Source organism: Seriola dumerili, unplaced genomic scaffold, assembly GCF_002260705.1.
Source record: "Seriola dumerili isolate Sdu_G_001 unplaced genomic scaffold, Sdu_1.0 BDQW01000723.1, whole genome shotgun sequence".
NCBI classification, from domain to species: domain Eukaryota; kingdom Metazoa; phylum Chordata; class Actinopteri; order Carangiformes; family Carangidae; genus Seriola; species Seriola dumerili.
Genome location: NW_019174978.1, coordinates 591,395 through 604,336, shown reverse-complemented (window position 1 = coordinate 604,336; position 12,942 = coordinate 591,395). Strand labels below are relative to the sequence as shown.

The following is a 12,942-nucleotide window of genomic DNA, read 5'->3' as shown; positions in this document are numbered from 1 at the left end:
TGCGAGGAAATTTTGCTTCGCTTCAGCCCTATGATTTTAGCCTGTGAAGGCAACAGCACAGCATTAGGTTTCTGCTTCAGTGTGCGGTGACTTACTCTCTGTAGAACTGTACAAATCCTGCTGGGAACACAATCTGAGGCAGTCATACTTTAAAAAACTGCATTAGGGTAGTAATTCTCCTTTATCTCCTTTATCACAGTCAAAAAACACATTTAATTTCCACTTACATGAAACTAATTCATAGAATACAAAACCAGCAGGGCTCAGAGCTCTGAGAACCTCAGCCTTAAAGAAAATCGAAATTGTAAAAATGTTTTGTTGTCAGATCAATGTAAAAATGATATTTTTATATATACTGTATATATATATAAACAAATGTCAGAATAAACATTTGTGCATTTATTTAACAGTGTAAGCTTTTGACAGTGTTCGCTTTTGGACAACAGCCATTAATCCAGCTGATGCTTTATGATTTAATGATTTGTATGAGCCCCAATGTGACTTGGGAAGATCACTGTCCTGATCTTAAGAGTAGTGGCCTGTGACCACTGTATATCTCTCCTCTTTTTATGGGCATCTTCATTCTACTTTTAATGACTCCACATCATTCTCTCTCCTAAACCTTTTTTATGTTAACATGTCTTAGTCGTCTCATTCATGAATGCTCAGTAGTACTTGTATTTTAAACAAGCAGGACCACAGACCTTAGTAACTTCTGTAGCTTAACAACTACAATTCATAGCAAGACTCAGCAATAAAGAGATAAAATACATAATGTAAATAATAAATCTAAAAAAAGTAAGTGCAGCAACTGCAAACTCTTTTTAAAAAAAAAGACCCACTTATTCTTGCAAATGCTTAAAAAGCAAATGTTGTAAAAAGGATGCTACGTCTCATTGTCCTCATACTGTGATCTTTGTCACTGCATGTGAACTCTTCACAGTGTGGAACATGCTGCTGTGAAGTTTGTGTTTGAGTCAATAAGTCGAAAAGGCTTGGTGCTCTGAGTTGAATTTTTTGGTCATTATATAACTTTATGTTGAATGAGGGAAACGCAGCGCCCACAGTCATTACACCTTTACATTCAGCAGCAGATGCGTACCAACTCTGCACGTCTGTAAAGATAAATTGTGCCTTAGCAGTCGCTGATTTGTCTGGTGGACTGAGCCAACCGGTCTTTCATTCTTTTTTTTTTTCTTTTTTTTACCAAGTTTACTCCTTTAAAAGAATTGTAACAATTGCTCTATATGGCACTAGTGGTGCTGTCAGCTACTAGCAAACCTCCAGCGACTTCCACAATAAATTAGGCTGCATGATAAGAGCTGTAGCAACTCTGTTCACCCTAAACACCTCTCTTTTGACATTCCTACTGAATCAATTAAGCATTATGTGCTCCGTGAGAACTCAGAAAAAGCCCCTTGTGGTATGCCAGCTGCTTCCTGATGTAATGGAGGGCAACTTTTACCTCAACAGACCGGGAGACTGAGAGTCTGAGCATGTTGTAAAGGTCTAATCCACCGGACAATGAGGAACACTGTCGCTTGAGATGCCATTTGCCCCTTGGTGTCTAAGGCCATGGTGCATGTACCTCATGCTGTGCTCAGTTATACAGTCTTAATGCAAACTGGAGGTGTTATAGAGTTGGGCTTTCTGATCTGTATGAAAAAACAGTATGTCAAGATTTACCATATGGGGAAAGTCTTTCATTTATTTCAGGCAACAAGACTCAGTTTTCCTTTGAACCTGCAACGTTCATAATTCAGAGTTCACAGAAGGTACAATAACTGAATTTAAAAATTAATTTGACAAAAGATTAAATCGGTTTTGGGAAGTAGCCTTTTTTCAGTGTAAGAACCTAAAAACTTTAGTGATTTTTCCTTTGTATCTAGGTTTTTTTTTATAATTGTTCACTTGTAAACAGTTTGCATGGAATGGTTTTTGCGGATGTAAATCACTATTACAAGACAAAATGCTAAGACAAAACCAAATATGATAAGCTTCTTTTGATGTTTGTTATCAGCTGTTCTTGACAGAAAAAAATATTATCAATATAATGTTTTTTTCAAAACTTATACCTACAACGTGCAGAGGAGATAAGACATTTCATACAATTCAGGAACAAGGGATGGACATAATTCACACATTTATCTATTATTATTTTTTAATTCATAAAAGCAAAAACAGATTTTCTTACAACTTTACAGCTCTTAGACAAGACAGGTCTAGTAATTTAGTTCGATGATCCTTTTGTTACAAAGCAAAATGTACAAAATCTGAAGCTATGTCCAAACTTTGGCATAGCACTGTGTAATTTGTGACAAACATTCAGACAACTATCAGTGTTGTTACATACATATCATTCAACATCCAAATGCATATTTCACAGATGAATCTCACATGAACTCTTTATTAAATTTGGTCCATGATAAGTTTCCTTACCCACAATTTCAGCTGTTTATTTATGCTCGAATGAGTCAAGCCTTCATGCCTGGACACACATAATCTTGTTACGGGTTTCAAGGTCGTAGGTGTGTGAAATTGAATATGAGGAATGTAAGTTAGCTTGTTTCACAGCTTTTCTGTACATTGCTACATCATAATTTTTTCCCAGGGCAATATTGGAATTCTCTACCTCATTTATACCTCAGCACACACGCACACACGCGCACACGCACGCACACACACACACACACACACACACACACAGCCCAACACACCCTAACAGCAGGAAACAGGCTAAAATCAACAGCGGCTCTTTGGTAATGGGAGAATAATACATTGTGAGAGGGTGTGAGGGATTGCTGCAGATTGTGTGCGCAGATAATCTTGTTAGATGCTAGATAACAGGATGTCTCTGACTAAATGTTCTGCTTTGGGCAAAAAAGGCGCTGCATATTTCTTTTGGAGCACCAGACTGTCACGGCGACAGCTGCTCCATCCTCCTCTCTTCCCTTTTCTGCCTGTGGATCATCGTAGTGTTGTACGTACTCGACTCTAAGTTTTTCCACACCTGCCATTCTGCACCTGCCCACCAGCTGTCGGTATTGAGTTTCCTGCCTCTTATCAAGTTACCTGCGTACCCAGCTGCTACTGATCTGTTATCAGTGTACACAGAGGCCACCTCTTCAGTCTTTGCCAAACTGTCTATCTTGCCTTAGTTATACAAGTTATACATTCTGTCTGCCTCCGTGTACATCCTCTGATGACTATTATCTACTTGCTTTAGGCTTCTGAATTAGTTTCTGACTGTAACCCTGTTTTAAATCTAGTTAAGACAGTTTTTTTTTTTATCACACTTGTTCTGCCTCCAGAGTCTGCTTTTGGCTACACAATGTGTTATCCACTGTTACACACTCTGGTTTTGGCACTTGTACGTGCGCATCTGTGTGTGCACATGTGTGTTGACTCTGCACGTGATAATATAATTAGCTTAACCTTACTCTCCTTTTTGTTGTGTATGTGCATATGTAACTGTGTGTGTTTGTAAGTGTACATGTATCCATGCCCTTGAGAGGGAGGCAGGTTTGGGCAGCAAGGTATTTTGTGTTAGAAAACAGGGGGATCAATAACATCCTCCATAGAGAGCAACCTCAGGGATACAATCGCACCACTTGAAGGGAGAGGAGAGAGGGGAAACGGAAACTATTGCCTATGTTTATCAAAACAATGGATTTCAGCAGGGGATATCAATCTTTTTTTCACCACATTCTGTGAAAAGGATACAGCACAAATATGAAATCTGTTTTGTTTTCAATAGCTCAAATGAAATAGACATTAAAAACATTTATATCCATGGAGACGCGTCCATTTGGCTGAAATAAACTATCCTTGTTTTTTTCTTCTTTTGTTTGGCTATTGCACAGTTGAGAGTAAGCAGCGCAGTTGTTAATCTTTTTGCCTACTTTATGGCTATTTACAAATTACTAATATTTTCCATTTTAGCCTCATCTCTATTCTTAAGATGTATACTTATGTACATTTTAAATTTTTTGTCCCTCTTGAAATAATGAACGAATGAGCCCCTCAGTAATCAGCAAACCTGATAACTACAGACTTCAGAGTTCACAGGTTGGTGACCTTGCTCTCACCCATCTCCTCCCTCGGGTGGGTCCTCTCCCAGCCCTGTCGAATGCGGGTGAGGGTGCGGTCCACGCAGGGAAGGAGGAGCAGCGCCTTGAGCACCAAGACCACAGACGGCACAATCAGACAGAGCATGAACGCTGGAGGAGTGTACCATTTGTAGGTAGAGGGTTTAAGAAATTTGTTCCAGCCGTAAATGTAGCCGTGAGCAGTGCATATGGACAGGGTCAGGTGGCCCAGCTTGGACTGAGAAAAACAAAACACATAGAACGGAAACATTAACAGAATAGTGTCACATTTTAGAAAATAAGATAGCTTAGCTTAGCTTAGCACAAAGACTGAAAGGTGGAAACAGCTAGTTTTACTTAAGAATGAAAGATTATTTGACACATACATGTCTACAAATAAAAGATACTGCATGATTAAAATCTGGCTTTCTGTAATGGACAGTTGGTAACTGAAGACGTGCTGTAGTTTAGTGAATTTCAGCTTTTTTTTTTTTTGTTTCAGTAAAATTGCTCTAAAATTGTCTGTATGATCAAAAACCTAGCACACACCAAAAGCTTAAGTTTCTGAGGTATTTTTCTGTTAACGTTAAAGATGAAAGTCTGGACATTTTCTATGCTTGTGTAATCCCGAAGCATTACAATGAGCTAAAAATACAAAATGTTTCTCAACCATTCCAGAATAATTGTGTTTTTGCACCAGTGGCCTTTGAGGCTCGGCTATTGTTAATTACTTGGATAATGTGCTTTCATTTACATTTACATTTTTAGCATTTTGCTGCTGATGTTTTCATCCACAGCAACTTACAACAAGTGCAAACAGCACAATAAGGAAACATTCACATTAATGTGGTGCAGTAATGAACCGTGCCCCTATAATGATAATCAGGGATCTTATTTAACCAATTTAGAACAGCAAATCCTTCGGCTATGAACATGTATATTTAAAAATGTATATTCCTTGACCCTGATCATATCTGTAAGAACAACAAAAACAGTTTATGTAAAGTGATATCAGTTATTTTACACCTTTTACAACTCTTAAGGATTATCTTGACCTTAACCTCTATCTCTGAGTTTCATTCTCTATCTGTGGTCTACCAATGGATCTAACCTTTACACAAATGGACCTGTGACCTGCATTAACAATCTTCTCACTAGGGATTATACCAGGTATCATAATTCTATTTAATGAATAACTTAACATTTAAAATCCTGGGCTAAAGTCAGCCAAGCTTTCACTCGGCGTGTCTGTGTTAGGCAGTTGGTTAACTAGGCTCTGGGGAAACGAGCGCCAGTGACAAACTGCTTTTACAACAGTTTAATAACTCTGAAGAAAACTTGGAAATTCCAAATATAGATTATCACAAAGTCAGATTATCAAATGACTGATAGTAAACATGTGACTGATAACATCTGCGGGGCCTAAAGGTGATACATACACACTCACAGGCACACACACGCCCACACTCCCACACAGAGCACGGTACATTTCCAACTGCGCTCTGACCTGAATGAAGCTGAACTCTCTCCAGCTGAGCGAGCCTCCCACAGAGGGCAGGGATGTTAGTCCTAGCAGGACATAAAAAAAAAAACCCAGGATTCCCAGCACATAGAATGAGTCTGTGGCCCATGCCTCTGTATTATCAAAGTAAAACGGGGTGGTCTTATTGTCCTTCATCTAAGAGATAGAAACATGGAGAGAATAACTACGGTGAATTTCCTACTTAATGATAGTTTCATGTCATTTTGCTCTATATATGTACCGGATTGCAGAAATTGTGCAAGAGGTTCGGCCTGTTGTACCTCATCCACCACGAGCGAGATGAGTTTGTGTCTGACAGAATAGCGAATAGGAATGATAAATGTATAGATGGCATGGAGAAAAGCAAAGCCCAGTGCAACCAGACCCATCTGCTTCCTGCACAGCATCCAGCGGTCCAGCCAGTCAGGGAAGCGCCTGAAACATGCAAAAGTGAGCTGGGCACTTTACACTCCAAAAATAATACAGCTTTTACAACAAACTGTCGCGGGTAGTGAACATTTCGCTCCTGGTTTGATGTCTGACCTGTATTTTGTTCCTCTGTAGAGCTGAAGGAAGGCAGCTATCACACCAGGCAGGTAACACAGAGACAGCATGATGAGCGACACAATGGGAAACACCTCAGTGATGAAGAGTAAGCACAGGACACAGGTTTTGAAGGGAACACAAAATAACAGGGTACATAACAGTGTACAGGGCTAAACAAGAGGGGTTGGGGCATATCTTTACCTTGTTGGCCAAGGACACCATGATTCTGAAGGAGATGTCTTTCCCCTGTTCAACATACGCGTAGATGACATCTCTAATGAGCAGATAGAAGAAGAAGAAGGCGGTGATGCCGATGGCCACTCGTAGAGGCAGCCTCCACTCTTGGAACAGCTGCAGGGGGAAGTCCTCCAGTTCTCTGGCTGCAGACAGAGACCCCCTGTCCAGAACAGTGAGACCCAGCTTGGTGGCCATCTCTGCTACTGCCTGCTTTGCTCCCGCACTGTTCCCACACAGGTACACCTGGAGCACGGAGGAGTGGGTTATGGGTTTATTTGAAATGGGCTGCAGCATAGTCATGGGTTATTAAAATGACAAGTCTGGGTATATTATATATATGTTACTGTCTATAAATACCAAGAAAAGAAACTCTCACTACTTTCTGATTTCAACACTCAGCCCAAAACCCTCTGGTTGAAGTTAAAGTAAAAATGAAAATCTTTAAAAACAGGTCAATACTTTATTTTTTTTTAAATGGCTGAATACTAACCTTAAGAAGATGGGCACTGTAGGTTATAGTAAATACCTCAACTCAAACAGGAGTAAGTTCAGCCAACTACTGAGTATTTATGGCAGCAGGACAATGTATGTAAAATAAATTACAGTACGTATGAGGGAACATGTCATCCAGTGCAACAGTGTGCCTCTGATGTGTATTTAATAGTTTTGTTCCGTTTTTTACAAACATGAAAATCTGTGGCACAGAGGAATAAGATACGAAGACAATACTAATTATTGAGATCAGCTCATCATTGGCTTTGTTGACAAGAAGAAAACCTATATTAGTAGCAACTGGTACAGTAATTACTCATTAGTAATAAAGGTCACAATAACATGTCATGTAGGTGAATATTTATTCACTTTTGGTTACCTTGGTAGCACTGTTTTCAAAAATGTCTTAAGCTCTAATTTATGTAGTCTATCACTCAGTAATTTTAAAAACCAAATGCTTTTTTCCTTTTTCTGAATTCTAATAAGCTTTTGTTTTTCTGTAGCTAATAATTACTCTAAGATGATTGTTAGATGACTCACCACTCTTGTTTGGAATATGTAGCGCATGACTGCACCGTCTACACCTACAGTGTCTGTCTACAAAATTACCCTTGTTTTGTTGATCTCCCCAGTCATTCACTTGTTTTGAGATGAAGCTCCTGGAAGTATATGTGTAAGGACACATGCATACTATATATACGTATGCTGCTCAATATGTAATTCCCATCTCTACATCTCACAATGCTGAAGCTTATTACCACACTCCCAGCTCTGTGATAAGACGATTAAGCTGTTTGTAAAGCGGGGGGGGGGGCTCACATGAAGTGAGAGAGAGATGGTGAAAGCTAGAGAGTGTGTGAGAGAAAGAGCAGTTTGACAGGCATATGCGGAGTCAGTAGGATTGAGCAGTTTTCCCCCAGGTGTGTGTATAAGTGGACTGGGCAGCCAGCCATGTCCCCCTACATTGCACCAGTAACAGCAGGGGACGGCCGACAGACTAAATCTCCATCTGAATGTAAATGTGACAGAGCCACAGCCCCGCTGTGGATCTGATCAAATTGCTGGCCGGGGAATAGCACACACTTACAAGCATGTGCGTGTGGATATATATACTGTACCTACACATGCACTGATGAAGATACACACATTCAAACACACTACTCCTGGTCTCTAACAGCTACCTGTTTTCAAAGAAAATGGAGCAATGCAGCGGTGTGTGTGTGTGTGTGTGAGAGTGTTTGTGTCTCTGTGTGTGTATGTATGTATGAGGGCTGGGGGGGGGGGTTTGTTTGTGTTGAAGAGAATTCGAGGCAGATTCAGGTTTAGTCTCCAGAGGTTCCAGCATGTTTGTGTTTCTCTTTGTAGCTGTGAAACGGAAGCTGCAATAAACATTGGTCTTTCGACTTTGTAACATCATGAAGTGTGTTTGTTTGTTTGTGTGTTTATACAAGCACTGTCCTCATTTTCTCTTGCATTGTTGTGGAGAGACGGCAAAATCAATAATCTGCTGCAATACAAATAAGATCAATTCCTTTCCTAAAATTTGCCGGGCCGTATGGTGAAGCGATCATTTCCTATTATTAACAAGTCCGAGAGACACTTTTCCCATTGTATTCCAAGAGAGGATGAAAGCAATGAATGTTGCCTGGTTTTGAAGTCAAACATGTCTCGTCATGAAAGGATCAAGTTGGTAATCGCCCCTCCTGTTACTGCTCTGTCTTTTTATCTTTGCTCTATTCAATCAAAGCCTTCCTTAAGGCGCCGGAGCTCGCTGGCTCTGTTTTCACCTCGATCCCACTGCCGTCTTTTCACGGACTCCTTACCTCCAGTCCAGTATTACCTGTTTTCCTGCCAGAAGTCCATTCTGCAGGGCCCAGGCAGACAGTGTGTTAAGGCCTTTCACCACAGCAGCTCCAGGGACCAGCCTGGAGAACACACAGAAAGGACTTTAGTTGCTATTGTTTCCGTCTACAAAAACACAGACGTGGAAGGAAGGGTCTCAAAATGGTGAGAATCAATGTTTCCACTCTGAGTGAATAGATACACAGCAGGCCGTTCTGCCGAGGGAGCTGCAACCCCACAAATTTTTTCATTTCTTTTGGATTCAGGGGAGAGTTTTGATGTCTCATGCTCTAAGTGGTGTTTAGGAGCACTTTCCCAGAAATATGTTATTCTCACAGATAAAAAAAAAAAAAAAATGGCACCCACTATTGCAAAATGATTTTTGACAATAAACCAGAATTTTTCTTGGGAGAAATTGTGGTTCCTTTTATCAGACTATTGCACACATGAAACCTTACTTTCATGGGGAAGGAATCATTTATTTGCACATTATGTTTATGAATGAGACACCCTTCATTTCTTCCCCACACTTTCACGGGAGTCTGTTACCTTTGCAGGTAGGCAGCATTGGCTTCTGGGTACATGTCTTTCTTTAGGTTGTTACTGAGGTCCACCAGCACCTTGTAATCAGCATAAGATGAAACAAAAGAAAAAAGTAGTTCAATGTATTCAGTTTAACTCTTATCTTATCGCCCATGTATTAGCGAATACTGATTTTCATTTTCTAAAACTTTAATATCTTTATAATCTGAGGTTTGATTTTCCAGTTCAAATATGCCTTATCTGCATTATATTTGTTTATTTCTCCATTTAAAAAAAAAAAAATCATATACAGTATTGTTATTCAGATGGATTTTATTCTATTTCAGTTCTTTTACCTTTCATTTTTTATTTTATTTTTTTATTGTCCTGAAATGTTTCAGTCTTGATTTTCCTGTGTAAAGCACCTTGTAACTTTCTACACAGTAAACACAGTAAAGATATTCCTTTCACTGGTTGTTGCTTGAGCTACATTCGATGACTTCTTCATTCTGCCTCCAACATAAACCGGATAGCATGTAAGTGCAAGAATTTTAAGCAAAAGCAATGTAAAGCTGGTGTTACAAGAAAACCTATCATTCATTCAATCTGTAATTCATAACTTTTGAACAGTAACAGCTCTGACACACTGGTTCTGTTTGTATTCTATATGTTACAATGCACTATACACAGTCTGGAGCAGTTACTGTGGAACATACAGTATACTGAGCATTAATGAATAACTAACAAGTTTGAAAAACTCTGAGTCATGCATTATATTATGGCTGATGATAAGTTAGTTGAGGACAGACTGTTGGGGGGATATACTGGATATAGGAAAGAAGACAAAACTACTTCACAAAATAAGGCCTTTTTCGATTTTCTCTCAGCTTTTCATGTTATTTGGGAAAGTCAGGACACTAATCTTTTCAGGCCTCACAAAAATATTCAAATTAAGCAACCTGAGAGGGAATTATTAGTCCTTTGCGGAACTACTCACAAGTGGAGAAGTAGACATATATAACATGTGACAAGGCGTCGCAAGTAAACAGCACTTCATTTTATAGGTGCATGAGGCAAAAAAGGGTTATGGGACCTCTGTCTTACTTGATACTGGTGTATCAGGTGGAAGAATGTCACCAGTCACCACTCCTTTATTATACTGTGAAAATATTACTTTCTAACTCTCTGTCACTCTGAGTTATTACTAAGAAGGCCTTATTATTACCCCAGCGTTACCTTACATGTACTTCAATTTCTTAACCACGTTCTAAAAGCGTCACAAAAACAAGAACTGATATGCACACAATAACGCAGTACTGGTTAATTACAGTATTTTTACATAAAAAATAAACACTAGTTTGTTGACATAATGTCTAGCACTCAAATAATTTATACAATGTTCCTTAATTCAGAGTCAAGAAGCACCTTCAGTCATTAGGTACTATTATGCATTTATTCATTAGATCCTGATCCTGATTTTGCCATGGTAACTACTGAGGCTTTTGTGTACTTAATGCTACAGATCTACACCTCAGTCTTTGATTCACCTTTCCTTCTAGATGAGGTGCCATTGTCTCGAGGAAGTCATAGTGTTCTCTGTGAACACAAATGAAGATCAGACTGGCCGACCGAGCTGCTGCTGCGTGGCTCATCACCTGCAAAACACACACATTCGGGACACGAGAACATGTCTGAGCCGCATGCAATTTTGTCTCCATAACAAATCCCGAGTGCTTTGTAATGCCATGTGTTGTACCTGAGCTCCCTGAGGCAAAGGGCCACAGCTGTGAGGTCTGCGGCTGCCGTACACCACCCTGTAGCCAGACTGGAGCAGGCGCAGGCCCAGAGAGCGCCCCAAGTCCCCAGTCCCAAAGATACACAGCAGCTCTGGCTCAGGGGCAGCTGCTGTGCCAAGAGGATGCAGCGACACGCTCTCTGGCTTCATCTCCTCTGACATGCCACCAGTCACCGTCATGCTCACACTGAGTTTAGACGGTCAGCGTTCCCTGCTGTGTTATTATATTGCTGTGGAATCTGACCTGTACACTGCCTCTCCCTCTCAGTCTCTGGGCGTGCACAACAACATGTGATTTTAACCCGTGTGTGTGTGTGTGTGTGTGTGTGTGTGTGTGTGTGTGTGTGTGTGTGTGTGGTCACTGGGGGTCAACAAGTTTAGAGTGTATTTTCTATTTTTCAATTTTTTTAATTGCCTATACTTTCCATAGATTGATTATTATCACAGGGCTCTGAACTGTAAATCAGTTGAACTGGGTTCCATCTCTGCTCTGTGGATGTAACATTAACCTCAGATTCACATTTTTAAACTTTTTATCACTGCTTAGAAACACAGACTGCTTTAAAGGCAATATCTAGTTCAGCCAGAATTTGACTTTCACATCTGACAGAAAAGAAAATGTTATGCTGCTGCTTTCCAGGGTTGCCTTATTCTATTTCTTCTGTTTCCACACTAGACATGGTGCCATGTGGGAGATCCTGGCCCACAGATTCATTATCATTTCAAAACCCACTGTTCCAACCAAACGACGGGGGAAGAGAATTTGTACAAATTTAGTGTTCATGTCCCCATGGCTGAAACATCTGCAAAGTTGTGACACGAACAGACTCAACAGAGCAGGGATGAAGCTTGGCACATATGTAGGCCTAAATCTTACTTTCTATGAATGCGTGGCTTTGCTCGCAAGTGTTCGTCGGTGTATACGTGTGAGCCGGTGCGTGTGAGCGCGCGCGCGTGGTGCACTGAAATGGGTCAGGACGATCAGAGCCGAGTAGAGTCTCAGCTGTTATCTGACTCACGTGGGGAGTCGGCTCTGGAGACAGGGTGACTACCTGGCTGTAGAAATGACACATAGCATCACATCAACTTTACTGACTGTTTGCACAGAAAAAAATACTCTCCTCACCGTAAACGCAGCCTCGTTGAAATCACAATGTGCATATACATAGCCGGCGATATTTATGGCAGACAGGCCAACACGTTACCTCAGGAGCTTTTACAGTCAAGTCCATAACTAAAGCATTAATGTCTACCTGGGGGGATATCGCAGGAAAATGAGAAGTCATTTTATGCCTAACCTTTAAGGCATCCATTCACTTGTGGCGCTGTTAGAATAGACCTGATAGCAGATCCACTCCGATGACTCATTTACTTGCTCTGCCTCCAGGACATCTCTCTTCTCTTCTCTTCTCTTCTCTTCTCTTCTCTTCTCTTCTCTTCTCTTCTCTTCTCTTCTCTCTTCTCTCTCTCGCTCTCTGTCCCTGGTGCTTTCCCACCTCACTTTTCCAGTCGCTCTCTAAATGAACAACTATTGAATTCACTGAGTAAATTCAGCTGAAGCTGGCTTCAATGATGTAGTCAAAGGCCATGTCCCCTGTCTGAAAGTAAGGTAAACTCAAAGAATTGCTCTATGCTCGCAAGGTTGTCCCACAGAAAGACGCTTTGCACATATATAATATGAACTGAGCACGTCGAGGGGCACCTATTCCCTCCTGGCGACTTTGCTCCTACTAATTCTTGAGATTTCAGTCGCGGTTGATTTTGACGATAGCTGTGGTCATTATAGAGGTCCCACAATGACATGAAATGAGACACATAGCGACCACTGGGGGCAGTAAACGCATGCCAAACTGCTCCAGAAGTTTAACAGAAGAAGAGCAACTTGAGCGTCTGTTTTG

At 40.6% G+C, this 12,942-nt stretch overlaps 1 protein-coding gene across 1 annotated transcript; it reads right to left on the bottom strand.

Moving 5' to 3' along the window:
* Positions 1 to 4,062: 4,062 nt before the first annotated feature.
* On the bottom strand, positions 4,063 to 11,224 carry LOC111236797 (metalloreductase STEAP4-like). The gene is made up of 9 exons (XM_022765657.1): positions 11,006 to 11,224; positions 10,797 to 10,904; positions 9,277 to 9,347; positions 8,726 to 8,810; positions 6,358 to 6,636; positions 6,154 to 6,248; positions 5,892 to 6,045; positions 5,596 to 5,766; positions 4,063 to 4,326 (listed from the first exon to the last, which is right to left on the bottom strand). Exons 1-9 carry the CDS (start codon positions 11,222 to 11,224, stop codon positions 4,063 to 4,065), a joined length of 1,446 nt encoding a protein of 481 aa, XP_022621378.1.
* Between the last annotated feature and the right edge of the window lie 1,718 nt (positions 11,225 to 12,942).

Excerpts from the sequence above, each read along its gene's own strand:
- LOC111236797 (XM_022765657.1), bottom strand. The coding sequence starts at position 11,224 with ATGACGGTGACTGGTGGCATGTCAGAGGAGATGAAGCCAGAGAGCGTG. Across the intron at positions 6,637-8,725 it reads GACTTCTGGCAGGAAAACAG|GTGTACCTGTGTGGGAACAG; the intron begins GTAATACTGGAC and ends TCCGTGCTCCAG. Across the intron at positions 5,767-5,891 it reads TCTCGCTCGTGGTGGATGAG|ATGAAGGACAATAAGACCAC; the intron begins GTACAACAGGCC and ends TCTATCTCTTAG.